At 40.7% G+C, this 19957-nt stretch overlaps 1 protein-coding gene across 2 annotated transcripts in view; it reads right to left on the reverse strand.

Moving 5' to 3' along the window:
- Positions 1–517: 517 nt before the first annotated feature.
- DUSP22 (dual specificity phosphatase 22) overlaps positions 518–19957 on the reverse strand; it is a 231116-nt gene continuing 211676 nt past the window's right edge. For both annotated transcript variants that reach the window (XM_030210952.1, XM_030210957.1), the window contains exons 6-7: positions 16106–16277; positions 518–2878 (exon numbers count right to left, since the gene is read on the reverse strand). In XM_030210952.1, the coding sequence (XP_030066812.1) occupies positions 2696–2878; positions 16106–16277 (355 nt within the window). In that variant the 3' untranslated portion in view covers positions 518–2695. The remainder of the gene's footprint in view (positions 2879–16105; positions 16278–19957) is intronic.

Genomic DNA, 19957 nt, shown 5'->3' on the forward strand with positions numbered 1-19957 from the left:
TTTTCTTCCTAACTACAGGTTTAAATTATGACATTGAAGGCCAAAATGGTCACTTATGTTTATATAACAGGAATGTTGATGTTTACACGTATTTGGTATATCACATAGAAGGTTAAATGATATATAATGAGTGTTTATGTGTAGCTCTTTTAAATTTATGGGCATTTCATGCTACTTGTACATAGAACTTGGTTGGTCTTTACTGAACCTTTCCATGTTCACATACATTATTTTGTTTGGTGCATTTTCCTGTTATTTTGGGCAGATTGTATAGTGATAATACAGTTTTTGACCCCTCTTCCCCTTATTTGTTTAGGGATTCATTTTTTGATTCGCTCAAATTGATAAGAGCAGAAAGAAAAAATATAGTTTGCATCAAAACATTTTTTCAACAAACACCCTGTGAATTTTATGCATGCAAACGGCTTTTGCATTTATGGAAAACATGTGCAACAGAGGAGAAATAAAACAAAATATTTCAATATACTTTAAACATTAATTTTAATACATACCTTTGGAAAAAGCATTTAAAATATTAAAGATTTACAAAAAAATGACCATCGGCCAGAAAAAAAAGGCAGGAGACTCTTAACTGGATAAGTATATATTAGAGCTACACTGTTAATCATTTATATTGAAAATGATTACAATAAAGGACATGTTTCCTTAAGCAACAGAAAGTGAAGGACTTTTTAAACCAAAACAAATAATTCTGAAATGGTGTTAATAAATATAAGAAACATTCAATTAGACTCCAAAGATACAAAGCTGTAAAAAAAAAAAAAAAGATGCAGGTTTGATTTTGGATATGATAAACTTCGCCTCATCCCTTTCCTTCTCCTTTAGAAAGCACCCCATGCTTTTAAGTCCAGCTGAGACAGCGTACATATTAAATTAAATAAGCTTCAATTTGTCCTTGTGTCTCTTTTTTTGGCAAATTTCTGTTGTTTTCCTGATAACAGCCTAGTGAACTGTTGACTCTGGTGAGCAAGTGGAATAAAAAAACAAGACGAATGTGCACACCAAAGCAAAAATTTACTCAGTGATGTTAACACTATATGTGTATAGATATATTTTTTCCTCCCCCACCCCTCAAAGTGCAGTGAATAAGCAAGCAACTCTTCTTTCTGTAATATAATAATTTATATCTAGACAAATTATCTATTGAGGTTCTGAACTGGCTGCAGTGCTTGACGTTGGATTAGTTTGAAAACAGCACAAGCATATTTCATGATAGCAGTTGAACTACTTGATTTTTCATGAGTAAAATAATAGGCTTGATCTTAACAGGAAGGAGGCAGGCTGTATTAACTGTGTTTGCTGGACAGCAGGGGAACTAAGACAGCTCGATTTTCTACTGCTTGTTCTACCCTCCCCTCCAGTGATTTAACAGATACCTTGTATCACCCTTTGGTGAAGCTGTAACTAGAAGTGGGGTGGCAAGGAAGAGCAGCAACTGCTATGGTGCTGGGCAATACTTTTTTCAGTGGTTCACAGCAAACTAAAATAAATTTGACAATTCAAAAACCAGGTAGTACGCAAATACGCAGTCACTTTGCTCATAAAACTGAATGGCCAACAGCATCATATCTATATTAGGTTGAAATGAAGATGAATTTTATCACAAAAATATATCACTGGAGAAAGGAAGGATTAACCTGGTTGCAAATATGTTATCACCATTTGGACAACTGGCCTGCACAGATCAATCTTTTCAGAATAATTCCCTCCATCACCAGCCAGTTTACTTGGATAGATGTTATATAATTATGCTGTACATATTCTGTGTGATGTACATTCTGAACGTAGACTGCAATCCTTATGAAACGTATAAATCTTTCCAAGAAGATTTGGATGTACATGTGTATTAAACTAAGACTAGCAGTGAGGATACACTGTGATTGTCACTGAAGAATAAATAACTGATCCCAAGAAAGTAGGCATCAGGTTTAAGAAAGAAAGACAGAAAATCAAAATCTAACAATTTAAAACTCTTCCGTTTAAGAACTTTCCTTTCCTACAAATATGAAATATTTTCCTGAGCACTGTTTTTTCTGCATCAAATATATTACTCAAAAGTTGTGTCTGTCAGTCGGACTTGTATCTGGCACAACACACAGGGTTTTACACAGACTTGAATTAGAAATAGCAACCTAAAAGTGTACTGATCTCAGACAAAATGGATGGAATTAAAAGGGTTTTTCTTCCAATGCAGAATAAAATCTGAGTGATTTCACCCTATCAGAAAGCCATAAATGTGTAAATTACTTTTTTAATCCCTGCCAAGACACCATGATGATTGGACATTGATCAACTGACTTCAAGAATCAGCAGTGATCACAATACCGTTTTGAGGTAGTTGAGGTGAAATTAAAAAAACTATATAGCAAAAGCCAAAACAGTGCACTGCAATACTTCCAAGTAATCCTCTCTAAATCTGGCCATGCATGTTTTACAGCCACACAAACTATAATGGGTGAGCTTCTAATTTTGTTCACTGGCACTGAGAGGTGAACTTATGGCAACCTTATAGCAGCACTAGTTATAAAACTACACATTTACAGGAAAGCATCACACATCATTTCCATCAAGGAATTTGACTGCAGCTTCCAACTGCAAGTCACAAACCTCCATCCTAATTTTTTTTTTTTTTTGCTAATAAGACCTAAAGAAGAACTAATTTAGGGTCTAGTACTTATGTCTCTGAGGTATAGTCCCCACAAGGTAATGATGACAGTGATGTGAAGTGATTGCTCCATTGTCTCCCAGCATTCTGAGACTCTGCTTGCTGTTCCATGTATTTAGTTTGAAGGGCTTTGACTTCCTCTTGATCTTTAAAAGGACTTTCTCCATACGAATCCTTTAGCCACTGCCTAAACTAAAAGAATTACAACATAAATCAGTACATTAATAAAAAAACAAAAACACATAATCCTACATATTTATTTTGAGCATATAAAACTCAAAGGCTGGCTCTATAATTTGGGCACTGTATGACCACAATGCAGTAGTACCACAAAACAAAGCTTCAATAAATTAGTTAATATAGCTAGAACAAATTGTCTTGGAATGTCTCAGTTTTCTGCCTCTCATTTCTGTGCAAGCCTATGTCTCAAATTTCTGAAAAATCCTCCAGTCAAGTAGGGTGGATTATCTGCAAGCAGCCATATTTTTCAACTGGATCAAAATAAGAACAATTCACATCTATTACACTACATGAATTCTCAAAATCGTACAGGTCTATGTGGTGCTGAATGCTCACATATAAATCAACTTTGATCTAACACAACTTAGAAATTATTTCAGTTCTCCTAAAAAAAAAAATCACAGATATCAGAACTCTGCACTAATATGGACGTGAGTAAACTGATATATGTAAAAACAAAGTTACTTACCTGTTGTAGGTGGTCTCTATAGACAGCAGTATTCAAGTCCTCACAGCATGGGTGATGACACTGATCGAGCCCACACAAGAAAGATTCTACAGTTTAATCACTAGAAGCTTCTAAGCGGCTTCATCCTGCATGCAAGCCGCTTCCTACTTGCCGACGTCACACAGGACCATCTCACTCTAATTATTCAGCTAGAGTAGAATACAACTCTTTGGGGAGATGGGTAAGAACGTCTGGACCTGTATCCTGCTGTCCACAGAGAACACCTGCTATAGATAAGTAACTCAGTTTTCTCCTAGGACGTTCTCATGGGCATGGGACTCCCTAAGCTACAGGCTGCCTTCAACAGAAAAAAAGGTAATCAATAAACAAGTTGCTGCAACATCTTTTTTTTTAAATATTTTTATATTTCTCTTTCTTTTTTTCTTGGAAGGCAGCTTTGAACAGAAAAGTCCTGGTGGGATTGAGTTCAATTTTAATCCCCAAAGAGATTCGGAAGGACTGGCCAAACCTGCTCTTGCATCAGGAGTCCTTTTCCAAACATATGTTTTAACTTATAAACCCCAATACAACAGCGTTCAGCTGGTTCATGGGATTCCTAAAACACAGATCCATTCAAGAAAATTGCAGCAGTCCAGATTCATAGTCTATGAAAAATGGGGTCCCACAAGGATCCCCACTCTTTCTACTATCCTCTTCAACTTCTACATCAAAGATGTAGGGAAAATACTTGAACATTTCAAAATCCAATACTTTTTCTATGCAGATGACATCATTCTACTATTCCCATGGCAAGACCGATCAACAGTATACTCATTGATGAAAAAGGTCTTTAGAGTATTATATGCCTGGTTTTGCTCCTTGAACATAAAAATCAATCCTGAAAAAACTAATATACTATGGGTTGGTAACAGCTGAGGAGAAACTCCAAGCATACCTCCCTAGCTAGTCAATAATCCCCTTAAAGAAGGAGGCTAAGATCTTGGGTGTTTGGCTAGACTCCCATCTAACAATGTCTGCACAGAAAAATAACGTAATCAGAAAATGCTTCTTCAAGTTGAAACTCCTCCAACACATTAAATAACTTCTCAACTCAACACATTTCTGGATCCTGGTACAAGTTATGGTCCACACAGTACTAGACTACTGCAAAATATGTTCTTAGAACTACAAGACAGATCACTACAAAAACCACAGATAGTTGAAAATGAAGCAATGAAATGTATAAGCAGAGGCAGCTGGTCTGATCAATCTACACCTTTCTTAATAAAGCTACACTGGCTTCCGCTCAAAGCAAGAGTTGGACTTTAAGCTCCTCACCATGACCTTCAAATGCCTTTATGGTCTAACACCATCCTACTTGTAAATATCCATCCATCTATACCAACCAAGAAGGTCCCTCAGACCCCTTAAGGATATTAGACTGGTTCTACCTACTTAGAGGGAATGTCGATGAAAGAAAACCTTCAATACAATAATGAAGGGTAAAGGAGCAGAACTGTGGAACTCACTACTAAACATCAGACTGCTATTGGACTACATGAAGTTCCGGTGATCCATCAAAACGTGGCTCTTCCAAAAACACTTTGGAACCAAAAGTCTCTCTTCTGAACCTAGCTGCACAGCACAGATACATATTACTTGAAAGACCTCGTAGACTTCACCCATACCACACCACATAAAACACGGTAGTATGACAAAGCCCTTTCATAGATCTTCCATCTCAACATCACCTTGCCTTAGCTCTTAATCATGTAAACACAGACACTAACTGGAACTAATCTGCTCAATTTTGCTCGGTACTTTCTATCTGTATTATGACTAGCACACAATTTAGAACATTTTAACTACTCATATATTCACTATCTTATTCCTTGATTATGTAATAATGTTCTCTGTACAATGAAGGTTCTCTGCATAATTGATGGTTAAATGTTGTTTCACTTTTGACTGTACTCCACTTAGAACTTGTCAGTTAAGTGGATTTTAAATGCCAAAATTAAATTAAATAAACATGAGACAATATCTCAACCATCCTTCACATTCTCACACTCCTCCCCTTGCCTGCCTTGGATCCTGAACTTGTTTTTATACTTTTCCATACTGCCAACTCCACAGCTGTACAAACATACGTATTTAATTCAATTATAAAGAATGCCCAGTAAAAGTAACTGTGCCACAACTCAATCTGATCTCTCCAACACAGCACTGTGTTAAACAGAACAAAGCATATTAGAACATAAGAACATACGTATTGCCATACTGAGGCAGATCAAAGGTCCATCAAGCCCAGTATCCTGTTTCCAACAGTGGCCAATCTATATCACAAGTACCTGGAAGGTCCCACAAAAGTAAAACAGATTTATGCTGCTTATCCTAGAAATAAGCAGTGGATTTCCCAAGTCCATCTTAATAATGGCTAATGGGCTAATAATGGCTTTTAGGAAAGTATCCAAATCTTTTTTAAACCCTGCTAAGCTAGATGCTTTTACCACATTCTTTGGCCATGAATTCCAGAGGTTAATTACATGCTGAGTGAAGAAATATTTTCTCCAGTTTGTTTTAAATTTACTATTTAGTAGCTTCATTGCGTGCCACCTAGTCCTACTAATTTTGGAAAGAGTAAACAAGTGAATCACGTCTACCCATTTCACTCCACTTAGTATTTTACAGACCTCTTTGATATCTCCCCTTAGAAAAGAAAGCTTGTAGCTAAATTAGTTTTCTATCAAAATATTTGCTTACCCAAACTGACTTCTCATTTTTATTGTTTGCTTATGGAATGGTTGTATAGTAGCTGTAAGGGAACTGAAAAGGTCTGGAAGAATCATGCTGAAGAGAATCCTGAGGGAGTGCTGAGAGCAGATCTAGCCTCCCATCAGAAGAGAACATTCATTTTATAATCAGTTAATTTGGGACTTAAGTAAAGAAGGGAGCAAGCTAGACTTATGAAACTAATTATAGTCTACTTTGCAAGTCACTGACTAACATAAAATACACGGGATAAAGTTTGAAAACTTTAAACATCTTCTACCCCTTGGCAATGCTATTAACTAACTCATCAATATTAGCTTGCAGACAGCAGTGACATGAGGACTAGCCACTGTTCTTCACCAAGTGCCACATGTATAATTTAGTTATCATTTGGTGAGATACCAAACAACATAGTAATATAGTAAATGTCAGTAGATAAAGACCTGCATGGTCCATCCAGTCTGCCCTACAAGGTGGCATGAGTTGAATCTGGCACTCTGCACAGGTTCTACTTCTTCATTAATTGCTCTCTCTCCCTGCCAATTTTGGGGCACAGACTGTAAAAAGTCTGCCCAGCACCAGTCCTGCTTCCCAACTACTGGAATTGTTAACACAGCCCACGCCAGCCTTGATCCTGATCTGGTTTTGACATTTACAGGACCAAGACCACAGAAGTCATTGGTCTTGCTTCCCAACCTCTGAAGTTGTCGTTATAGCGCACTGCAGTTATGAGGTCAATTAGGTTTTCCTTTAATGGATTCCATCCTTTTTCTATATAGTGTTCTTCTGTGTTTATCCCATGCATTCTTGAATTCCGTCACCATTTTTTGTCACCACAACTTTCCACAGGAGGGCATTCCAGGAATCCACAACCCTTTCTGTGACAAAGAATTTCCTGACATTGCTCCTAAGTCTCCCACCCTGCAACCTCAACTCATGACCTCTAGTTCTACCACTTCCCCATCTCTGAAAAAGATTAGTTTGCATATTAATACCTTTTAAGTATTTAAACATATCATATCCCCAACCCTCCTTTCCTCTAGGGTATACATATTCAGGTCTTCAAGTCTATTCTCATATGTCTTTTGGCACAAGATCCTTATTTCTGTCACCTTCCTCTGAACCGCCTGAAATCTTCTGACATCCTTTGTAAGATATAGCCTCCAAAACTGAACACAATACCCTCCTAGGCCAGTTTTATTCTGTTCCAGGCTACACCCTCATTCAGATTGCATATAGTTTCAGGTTAATCTGTGTTATGTCTTCGCTGTTGCGAGGCCCAATTGACCAATGTTTGTTGTTTTGGGTGAGCCTGGATACTAGGGATTCCCCACTTGTGAGAAGCCTGAAGCTTGCTTGTCCTCGGAGAAAGCAAAGATACTTACCTGTAGCAGGTATTCTCTGAGGACAGCAGGCTTCATATTCACACAGTCCTGCCCATCTCCCCTTGGAGTTGTCTTCTTGGTTATTTTTACCTTAGTATTAAACTGAAAAGACCGTGTTTGTGTTACGGGCAGGAAAGCATTCACGCTCCAAAAAGCTCTATTTTTAGCTTTGGCAAAATGCCAGACCGGGCGACGCAGATCGGTGTCACTTATGACAGCTGGAAGGTGTGAATGCTATTCACCTCCTAACTAGGTATGTAATTTGGACTATTTCAAGTTTTTATTATGCACTGGTTTAGCAGCCTGTGGATATATACATACTACAGTAACATGCACTCTTTATAATTATTTTTTTAACATGCTGTTTGAACACAGCTTACTACATATGCACAATGATACATTTTGGGATGGCCACAGAACAGTTGCATATTATACTGTACAGATATGCCACTATGTATTTTCTGAAACATGCATGTATGTGTTTTATTTATATACACAAAATGTTTTTTTATATTTGTCAGTTTGTAAAGGTACATAATTTGATCACTGGATCCCTCACATTTTATGTTTTTATGTATTGATAGCTTTATATTTTTTCACATTTATTTATTATTTGCATATTGTTTTAGCAATGATCCCTGAGGTGAAACACAGAACATGTTGGATGTTTGTTTCAATAAAGGACTATTTTTTATTGGGACCTTGTGTGTGATCTGGTGTTTTTTGGCATCATTTTTGGTGCAAATCTAAAGAACTTCTCTGTTGCTGACTATGTACTGTACTATACTGTCTTGTCCATGTTCTTATGCTCCCCTCCCTTGGGTAATAATTTCCCTGGGTGGCGGATGTCATCTTGGCTGGATATACCACTTCTAAATGGAGCTGCTGTTTCCCTCTATAATCTCTTGGATAATCTTTTTCAAACTCAGCTCACCTCTTGTAGTGCGCATTGTGCATGTGATCTAAGGAAAGCTATTTTGATCTTGTTTCTGTGAGCTCTGCTTCAAATAGGTTTTAATTACGGTTAAGACATGTGAACATTGATATATTAAGTATGAGAGTGTGAGTGACCATGGGTGAGATTATGACCGTAAGGATGAGAGTTGTATGCTTTGGATTTGGTTATGGTGGGATGTGAGTAATTGTCTTGGGATTTCAATATAAAACTTGATGCCTGTTAAGCATGACATATATATGTCTCTGTTTACTTTCCATTATACTTTTCTTGTATAGATTACTGATTTCAAATACACGTAAAGTTACATTTTTATGTAACTGTGTTAATGTTTGCAGTTAATAAAGAAATGTAAAAAAAAAGTAATACTCTTGTCAGTGATAGCAGGGCTCCTAGACACTATTCTAAAAACACTACTACTACTTATTTCTATAGTGCTACTAGATGTATGCAGCAATGTACACTAAATATAAGAAACAGTCCCATTTAACTTATATGGCATGTATTTGCAAAGGAGGCATACACAGGGTCAGAACATGAGCGGGGCTCCCATTTATTGTAAGTTACATACATCCCCGTTGCAGTTAGGTGCCCACACTTAAGTACATAAGTAATGCCACACTGGGAAAAGACCAAGGGTCCATCGAGCCCAGCATCCTGTCCACGACAGCGGCCAATCCAGGCCAAGGGCAACTGGCAAGCTTCCCAAACGTACAAACATTCTAAACATGTTATTCCTGGAATTGTGGATTTTTCCCAAGCCCATTTAGTAGTGGTTTATGGACTTGTCCTTTAGGAAACCGTCTAACCCCTTTTTAAACTCTGCTAAGCTAACCGCCTTCACCACATTCTCCGGCAACGAATTCCAGAGTTTAATTGTGCGTTGGGTGAAGAAAAATTTTCTCCAATTTGTTTTTTAAATTTACTACACTGTAGTTTCATCGCATGCCCCCTAGTCCTAGTAATTTTTGGAAAGTGTGAATAGACGCTTCACATCCACCTGTTCCACTCCACTCATTATTTTATATACCTCTATCATGTCTCCCCTCAGCCGTCTCTTCTCCAAGCTGAAAAGCCCTAGCCTCCTTAGTCTTTCTTCATAGGGAAGTCGCCCCATCCCCGCTATCATTTTAGTCACCCTTCGCTGCACCTTTTCCAATTCTACTATATCTTTCTTGAGATGCGGCGACCAGAATTAAACATAATACTCAAGGTGCGGTCACACCGTGGAGCGATATAACAGCATTATAACATCCTCACACCTGTTTTCCATACCTTTCCTAATAATACCCAACATTCTATTCGCTTTCCGAGCCGCAGCAGCACACTGAGCAGAAGGTTTCAGTGTATTATCGACGACGACACCCAGATCCCTTTCTTGGTCCGTAACTCCTAACGTGGAACCTTGCATGACGTAGCTATAATTCAGGTTCTTTTTTCCCACATGCATCACCTTGCACTTGCTCACATTAAACGTCATCTGCCATTTAGCTGCCCAGTCTCCCAGTCTCGTAAGGTCCTTCTGTAATTTTTCACAATCCTGTCGCGAGTTAAGGACTGTGAATAACTTTGTGTCATCAGCAAATTTAATTACCTCACTAGTTACTCCCATCTCTAAATCATTTATAAATATATTAAAAAGCAGTGGTCCTAGCACAGACCCCTGAGGAACCCCACTAACTACCCTTCTCCATTGTGAATACTGCCCATTTAACTCCACTCTCTGTTCCCTATCCTTCAACCAGTTTTTAATCCACAATAGGACATTTCCTCCTATCCCATGACCCTCCAATTTCCTCTGTAGCCTTTCATGAGGTACCTTGTCAAAAGCCTTTTGAAAATCCAGATACACAATCAGGCATATTTTCAAAGCACTTAGCCTTCCAAAATTGCATAGAAACCTATGGAACTTTGGAAGGCTAAGTGCTTTGAAAATGAGCCCCAATATCAACCTGCTCCCCTTTGTCCACATGTTTGTTTACTCCTTCAAAGAACTGAAGTAAATTGGTCAGGCAAGATTTCCCCACACAAAAGCCGTGCTGACTTGTTCTCAGTAATCCATGTCCTCAGATGTGCTCTGTAATTTTGATTTTGATAATAGCCTCTACCATTTTCCCCGGCACCAACGTCAGACTCACCGGTCTATAATTTCCCGGAACTCCCCTGGAACCTTTTTTAAAAAATCGGCGTTACATTGGCCACCCTCCAATCTTCCGGTACCACGCTTGATTTTAAGGATAAATTGCATATCACTAACAGTAGCTCTGCAAGCTCATTTTTCAGTTCTATCAGTACTCTAGGATGAATACCATCCGGTCCAGGAGATTTGCTACTCTTCAGTTTGCTGAACTGCCCCATTACGTCCCCCAGGTTAACTGTGAAGCCAGTAAGTTTCTCCGACTCGTCCGTTTGAAATACCATTTCCAACACCGGTATCCCACCCAAATCTTCCTCGGTGAAGCCCGAAGCAAAGAATTCATTCAATCTCTCCGCTACGTCTTTATCTTCCTTGATCACCCCTTTTACCCCTCGGTCACCCAGCGGCCCAACCGATTCTTTTGCCGGCTTCCTGCTTTTAATATACCGAAAAATGTTTTGCTATGTTTTTCTAATGCTATCTTTTTTTCGTAATCCCTCTTGGCCTTCTTTATCTGCTACTTGCATTTGCTTTGACACTCCTTATGCTGCTTCTTGTTATTTTCAGACGGTTCCTTCTTCCATTTTCTGAAGGCGTTTCTTTTAGCCCTAATAGCTTCCTTCACCTCACTTTTCAACCATGCCGGCTGTCTTTTGGACTTCCGTCTTTCTTTTCTAATTTGCGGAATATGTTTAGCCTGGACCTCCAGGATGGTGTTTTTGAACAGTGTCCATACCTGTTGTACAGTTTTTACCCTCTCAGTTGCCCCCCTTATATCAACTCTATGGCTGATATAACTATGGATGCCTAAAAGGCATGCCTATACCAAGTTACGCTAATATTCTGTAACAGGGCCTGGGTGCCCAGGTTTAGTTATCAAAGAAATTCCTACTGCACAACATGGGGTGCCTAAATGGAGGTGCCCAGTTTTTGAATTGTTCCCCATGGGCCTTTTTCCTTAGGAGTTCAAACCTTTCATATTAAGGGCCCTGTTTACTAAAAATTAGTGCGCACTAATGCTAGAGACACGCACAGGAATATATGGGTATCTCTAGCATTAGTGCAGGCTAAAAATGCTAGCGTGCCTACAGTGCGGCTCAATAAACAGGGCCCTAAATGTCCCCACCATTATGTTAGTTCCCATCCTTAATCATGTCTCCTGTGCCAACTCCTCTTGCTCTTCTTGCGATATCTTGCATTCACCCCATACGTATATAAGACCCTTCTCTAACCTCTTCCAACACTCCCTTTTCTCCCCATACTTCCCGCCTACCTCTCCTTTCTCTCCCTCCTCTCTTCCCTCATCACCTGGCTATTTACCACTTCTGAGGTGTGTACTTCCCTGTTGGGCCAAGAGCCTTCTTTTCTACACCTTGTTTGTGATGCCCCTCTCCCAGTTCTCTCCTTAGGTGTCTCCTCAACTCCTGTTTTGCATTCAGCCACCTCTCTCACACCCTTTTACTTTCCATCTATTCCCCCCATACACACAAACACATGCAGTCCGAAGTCCCAAACATCATGATGGCTTTTACTGCATATAATATGTGCAAGTCTGTTCTTCCTCAGTTCTGCCTAGTTTCAATCCATTCCTTTATAATGCTGCTCAGCCTCTCCCATTAACCCATTTGAGAATTATTTCAGTCTCTTGCCATTGGGGATCCCCTGCCATCTAGATGGCTGACATTGCACTTCCTATCTCACTTCCAGCTTTCTTTTGTCTTCTGGCAAATTTTTCAACTTATTTCTACCATGTCTTCCACGATTCTTCTGCAGTCTTGACTCGTCTCATCACCCTGTTGGCAGTAAATGCCAGGGGAAAGGGATACACCTATCTACAGTGGATCCCTTCCACTCTCAGGAAGCTGGTAACCCCTTTTAGATTTCTCCTCCTCTGCAGTGTCATTAAAGATAAGTCCTGAAAAGTCTTCACCCTATAGTCTTTCTATGTGAAACCAGCTTTTCATGCTTTAAGTGGCACACCATCCTTCGTTGCATAATCAGGCAGACTTGCCACAATATTTCTGGGTAGGTTCTCTTTCCTTCTTTCCAGGCTTTTATGCACCTGCTCTAATTTTATTGTTGGAACTTTACTAGCTCTGCCATAGCCTATGGTAAGACTGCTTTGCATATCTCCTGTACCACTTCCATGCAGTTTTAATAGGCCATGGATTCCAGTATCCCTCTAATCCTTAGTTGCTGCAGTGGGATCCATTCTCAAGGTCCTCCAACTTCTCCCACATTTCCACCTGGATGTTCTCAGACCTTTCATTCTATCTTTTTATGTCATCAAGTACATATTTGGATTTCTCAACTCTCCCCACTAGTCTCTCTCATCTGTGCCCCAAGTCATTGATTTCCAGTTTTATTTCCTCCACTACCTCTAATTTCTTTACTCATGGCTCACAGTTCCTTTTAGAGCTCTGCTATCCATTGGTGCACTTCTCTTTTTGAAAATGTGTCCTGCACATGCTCCCTGCTAGTGCCCAATTTGCCATCTGGCTTAGAGCAATTGCCACCAGGCAAACAAACCAAGAATCCAAAAGGAATCTCTTTATTAACAATTCATACATAGGATCAATTAATACATGGGACTCGACATGGGCTTCGTTTTGGCACTACTGCCTTCTTTGAGCAGGGACTGTCTTTCTTCTATGTTTGTGCAGCGCTGCGTACGCCTTGTAGCGCTATAGAAATGCTAAATAGTAGTAGTAGTAGTCCACAAAGCACAATGCAATGCTCAGGTCCTACTCTGAACTAACATAGTAACATAGGAGATGACGGCAGAAAAAGACCTGCACGGTCCATCCAGTCTGCCCAACAAGATAAGTTCACATGTGCTACTTTTTGTGTATACCTTACCTTGATTTGTATCTGCCATTGTCAGGGCACAGACCGTATAAGTCTGCCCAGCACTATCCCCGCGGAGCTTAATTGGAAATACAACCAACAGTAGCTAGTAAGTGCCACTCTGCACTAGTTAAAAGAAGTCAGAAACACCAATAAGTTGCCACCAAAGCTTTATTCTGAGATAAGCCACACCTACTGATGGCCAATAAAAGCTCATAAGGGTCACTTCGAGCTAGTTTCCGGTTTCATTTAACTAGTGCGGCTTGGTGCTTATGAGCTACTATTGTTTTTATTTTCAATTAAGCACCATTAGTTCAGAGTAGGATCTGACCATTGCACTGTGCTTTGTGGACTCCTGAAGAAGACAGCTGTGCTGAAACACAGCCCATATTGAGTCCTATGAATTAACTGATCCTAGATATGAACTGTTCATAAAGAGCTTCCTTTTGTATTCTTGATTTGTTTGCCTGTAGTTCCCACTTGTTGTTGTTGTTGTTTGCAGTTTGTGGGATCTTTCTGTTTTCTCTCTTTTTTGTTTTGTGGACGTCAGAGCAATTGCTACCATTTTGTCTTTAGTTGCCAAAGACTCCTTACCACACAACCGAGACTCTGCACTGATGCAGCATATTTAAAATCTTCCAAACTCCTTCAGCGCTCCAAGAGGTAGCATAGGGTTTATTCACCAATTTATTAGTCTGCCACGAGGGGGTCACTACACTGCCATACCCAGCAGTGTTAAGTAACTATATAGGAACTGAGTACTGGTGCCACGAAAAAAATCTACTTTTATACCCTCAAAGAACCTATAATTAGCTAGAAAATAAGTCCTTAAATATATTTAGGGATTCGTTTTGTGTTTAGGTAATCAATAGAAATAAAACAAAATAAAACATGGAAAAGAAAATAAGATGATACCTTTTTTATTGGACATAACTTAATACATTTCTTGATTAGCTTTCGAAGGTTGCCCTTCTTTGTCAGATCGGAAATAAGCAAATGTTGGTAGATGACAGTATATATAAGTGAAACATCAAAGCATTTCAGTGACAGTCTAACAGGATGGGGGTGGATAGATGAGAGACTGGAAGAGTCGGGTGGATGAGGGACAGGGAGATATGCACGGAGACAGGAGGGTGACAAAGCAGTACAATTTTATGGTCTATAATGGGCTAGAAAACTCAGATCTTTGTTAAGTCCTGCTTGGTGGGAGTCAAAATATTTAATCATTCTGACTTCAAAGGTCTTACGTTCCTGTATTGTTTTAAAGTTCCCTTTCAGGATTCTTACCATGAAATCACTGGTACAGTGTTCTGGTTTTATAAAGTGCTGCCCCACAGGTGTGACATCTTTATTGGTACTAGCATTTTTCATATGGTATCTATGTAAATTAAATCTCTTCTTTAGCATCTGACTTGTTTCTCCAATGTAGCAGCCTTCATTGCATTTTTTTACACTGAATGATATATACCACATTGGAAGATGAGCACGTGAAAGATTCCTTAATATTGAATACTTTTCCTTTGTGAATGACAGTGGGGTCCTGTGAAATGTTTTGGCATAGTTTGCAGCTGGATATATTGCAAGGGTGTGTGCCATTCTTTTCTTTTTGAGTCTGTGTTGGGAGCTTACTTCTAATTAGCTTGTGTTTTAAGTTGGGTGGCTGTCGGAAGGCCAGCATTGATAGGGGATGGGAATATCTCTTTCAGTAATTCATCCTCCTGGAATAGAGGCTGCAGATCTTTTATGATTTTTCTTAATTTTTCCAGCTCTGGGTTGTATGTCACTATAAGGGGCATTCTGTCTGTGGCTTTTTTTTTCTTTGTACTGTAGCAGATTTTCCCTGGGTGTTTTGAGGGAGGAGGCAATATTCTTGGAGATTATTTTGGGGTTGTAGCCTTTCTGTTCGAAGGATGCAGTCAGGATTTCAAGGTGTCTGTCTCTGTCCCCTGGGTCAGAGCAGATACGGTGGTATCTTGTGGCTTGGCTGTAAATAATGGATCTTTTTCTATGTGAAGGGTGGAAGCTGGAGTTGTGGAGGTAGATGCATTTGTCTGTAGGTTTCTTGTATATGGATGTTTGTATATAGCCATCGCTGATTGAGACTGTGGTGTCCAAAAAATTGACTTTTTCTGGGGAGTAGTCAATTTTGAATCTGATTGTAGGATGGTATGTATTGAAGAAATTGTAAAATTGTTTCAGAGTTTCTTCCCCCTCAGTCCAAATCATAAAAATGTCATTGATATACGGGTAGTATTTTAAGGGTTTGGTCTGGTATGTATTCAGAAATGTCTCTTTCAGCTCAGCCATAAAGAGGTTGGCATATTGGGGTGCTGTCCTGGTGCCCATCGCAGTGCCCATTATTTGTAGATAGATATCATTGTTAAAGCAGAAATAGTTGTGAGTTAAAATTAATTTGATTAGTTTTGTAATGGTTTATGGTGAGTATTGATGGTCCAGAGTGGATGTTTTAGGAGTTTCTCACATGCAGCTATGTCATCTGCATTTGTGTTTATAAATTATACATTTATATGACTGAAATCAGGCTTTTTGGTGCCAGGAACCAGCAAGTGAGTATGTTACTGCAGAAGTGACAGGTTAAAAGCTGCAATTTAGTGTTAATTCTTTGTTCACTTACTTGTTGCATATCATGTTTTTCAAATTCCTGAAGCTGCTTCTGGAAGCCCATATTGGGGTTGGCACATGTTCTTGCACCTTTGACAGCAGACAGTGCTTCCTCCCAGCCAAAGTCTGTGACTGTCATGATGTAGGCTACAACCAAAGTCACACTTCTAGAGACTCCAGCAAGGCTAAAAAATGAAAAATAGGATCATCAATACAGGTGCTTTCTAAAGACTAGGTTTTCATACCATATGCTGCACATGGGTGAAGCTATATGGCCTTAAGCGAGCAGAGTCTGGTAAATTTTCTATTAAGGTGAAGGTGGCTCTATGAAAATATTAGTATAATGCTAGTTTATTGTTTATGTGGGATACTAAAATACCTAAAGTATGCTCATTAGTATATATTTTTATTAATATTCATTAAAAATTGTTTCTTTTTAAAACATATGTTTATGTAGTTATTCTCATTTAACAGCACACCTCTTCAAGAATATGAGTTATATCAATAATATACATTTAACATTCTCATGGATATACAATAGAGTAAAATTAATACTAAAATATTACCCAAGTACTAGCTCCTGCTCTTTAAAAGCCTCCATGAACAACCAGGCATGTCTACTTCATGACCAAGAGATACAGGTAGACAATTCCACATTTTAGGTGCATAGAAGGCAATCTTTAACATCATGTCTATGTTACTTGAAAATTCTAATGCATGCTTATTAGGTGTATCATTAGTATTATACTAACATTGTATTATATCCCTGATATTTGAATTGCAGTGCTGTTAAATATATATATAATTTTGATACTGTTTCATGATAGTTCTATTATTAGCTTTCAATTTACTGTTTTCAAGTTTACTTCATTTATTGTATTTATGTTTATTCTTAGTTATTTTACTATTGCTATGCTGTTCATTGTAAGTTTTATGTTAAACTGTACCTGCTGTACACTGTCTTGGGTGAATCTCTTCATAAAGGTGGTTTATAAATCTACATAAATAGATAATTAAATTAAATAAATAAATCCCGATCACGACTGCCTTGTAATCTAACCCCATCAGGCCCAGACAGAAGGGAAAATTAGGTTCTTACCATGATAATTTTCTTTCCTTCAGTCATAGCAGATGAAGCCATTACATATGGGTTGTGTCCATCAAGCAGCAGGGGGAGATAGAGAGCACTCAACTTTTCACAGTGCCTCATGGCCAGCTAGCTCCACTGCCTCTTCAGTATTTGAAGCTTCCAAAGCAGTATGGCAAACCGCAATGGGAATAACAAGGGCATGAACTCAAAAAAGGAGGGAATGAACTCATCCTCCTGGAGGGAATAAACTCGTCCTCCACTTTGTATAAATGGAGGGAATACTTGCATCCTCCTGGAGGGAATAAACTCATCCTCCCAAAACATGAACTGGAGGGAATGAACTCATCCTCCTATAACTGTAACAAGAATCCTGAAGACTGTTTTCCGACTCTCCAAGGAAGGAATATAACTTCAGGAAACAAGAACAGCACCTAAAATCAGAATCACTGCAATACAGACAATCATACAGGGAGGGCTCATGGCTTCATCTGCTATGACTAAAGGAAAGAAAATTATCATGGCAAGAACCTAATTTTCCCTTCCTTGTCATCAAGCAGATGAAGCCATTATGTATGGGATGTAACAAAGCAATCCCTAAATAGGGTAGGAACAAGCCACACCACGCGCTAGAACCTGTGCTCCAAAACGCGCATCCCTCCTGGCAGCCACATCCAGCCTGTAATGTAGGGCGAAAGAGAGCTTAGAAGCCCATGTTGCAGCACTGCAAATCTCATGAAGAGATAGTGCCCCAGTTTCCGCCCAGGAAGAGGAAATCGCTCTTGTGCAATGTGCCTTAAAGGCTCAAGGCGGAGCCCGGCCAGACAGCAGATATGCTGAAAAGATAGCTTCTTTGAGCCAATGGGCAATAGTGGTTTTAGACGCTGAAGACCCTCTGCGAGGACCTGCAAACAGAACAAAAAGATGATCAGAGGTCCTGAAAGAATTTGTAATTCGCAGATACTGCAACAGAGTCCTGCGCACATCGAAAAGGTGCAACTGCCCAAATGAATCTGGAAACTCCTCCTCAACAAAGGAGGGAAGAAAAACAGGCTGGTTTAGGTGAAACGCTGAAACCACCTTAGGCATGAAGGAAGGCACGGTCCGAACCGTGACCCCTGACTCTGAGAATTGCAGAAAAGGGTCTCTACAGGACAGCGCCTGGAGCTCTGACACCTGTCTCACCGAGGTAATGGCCACTAAAAAGACAGCCTTCAGTGTCAAATCTTTCTCTGAAGCACGCCGAAGCGGTTCAAAGGGAGCCCCCCTGAAGGGCCTTCAATACTAACCCCAGGTTCCAAGCTGGACAAAGCGCCCGCACGGGAGGATGGAGCCGAAGCACCCCTCTAAGAAACCGTGCCGTATCTGGATGAGCAGCTAAGGACACGCCTTCAACCTTGCCATGCAGGGAGGCCAATGCTGCCACTTGCACCCGCAGGGAATTATAGGCCAAGTCTTTGTGTACACCATCCTGCAAAAAGTCCAGAATCGGCGAGACAGGAGCCCGCAACGGAGAAAGCGCTCTTGAAACACACCAGACTTCAAACTGGCGCCAAATCCTGGCATAAGCCACGGACGTGGAGTGCTTACGGGCCTGCAGGAGAGTGGAAATTACCTTATTTGAGTAGCCTTTATCTCTCAATTGCGCCCTCTCAATCGCCATGCCATAAGACCAAAGCGGCAGGCGTCCTCCATGGCCACCGGACCCTGTGACAACAGGTGCGGGACCAGAGGTAACGGAAAGGGAGCCTCCAACAGCATCTGTCGGAGGTCCGCATACCAAGGCCTCCTGGGCCAATCTGGGGCGATGAGCACTACTTCTTCTGGATGCAGCCGAATCTGCAGGAGCACTCGCCCTATCAAGGGCCACGGAGGGAAGACATACAGCAAGCCCAGGGGCCAGGGTTGAGCCAAGGCACCCAACCCGGCAGAGCAAGGATCCCTCCATCTGCTGAAGAAGCACGGGACTTTGGCATTGGAACTGGTCGCCATAAGATCCATCACTGGCTTGCCCCATTTGACACATATCTGCAGGAATACATCGTCTGCTAGTTCCCACTCCGCTGGATCGATCTGATGCCTGCTTAGAGAGTTGGCTTGCACGTTGCTCTGACCGGCAATGTGAGCTGCTGACAGGGACTGTAGATGCAGCTCGGCCCAGTGGCAAATTTGTTCGGCCTGCGCAGGTAGAGCTCTGCACTGAGTGCCGCCTTGTCGATTTATGTAGGCCACTGCTGTCGTGTTGTCCGACATCACTCGGACAGCCAATCCTTCCAGGGTCACTTGACAGGCCAGAAGAGCCAGAAACACCGCTTTCAACTCCAGGCGGTTGATAGACCACTCCGACTCATCGGGCGTCCACAGACCCTGGGCATGCTTTCCCTGGCAATGTGCGCCCCAGCCCTTCAGGCTGGCATCTGTCACCACTAGGCACCAATCGGGGAGCGCCAGCGGCATTCCTCGCCGCAACATGCTGTCCGAGAGCCACCACTCCATACTGAGGCAGGTCGCAGGGAGCCAAGAAAGTCTGCACTGATAATCCTGAGATACTGGAGACCATCGTTGAAGTAGAGAATACTGTAGAGGTCTCAGGTGCGCTCTCGCCCATGGCACCACTTCCAAGGTGGCCGTCATCGATCCCAACTGCTGGACAATGTCCCAAGCTTGCGGGTGGGGCATCCTCAGGAGCAAACGGACCTGATTCTGAAGCTTGCACCGCCTTTGCTCGGGAAGAAACACATAGCCCAAGGCTGTGTCGAACCTGGCCCTCAAATATTC

Source organism: Microcaecilia unicolor, chromosome 1, assembly GCF_901765095.1.
Source record: "Microcaecilia unicolor chromosome 1, aMicUni1.1, whole genome shotgun sequence".
NCBI classification, from domain to species: domain Eukaryota; kingdom Metazoa; phylum Chordata; class Amphibia; order Gymnophiona; family Siphonopidae; genus Microcaecilia; species Microcaecilia unicolor.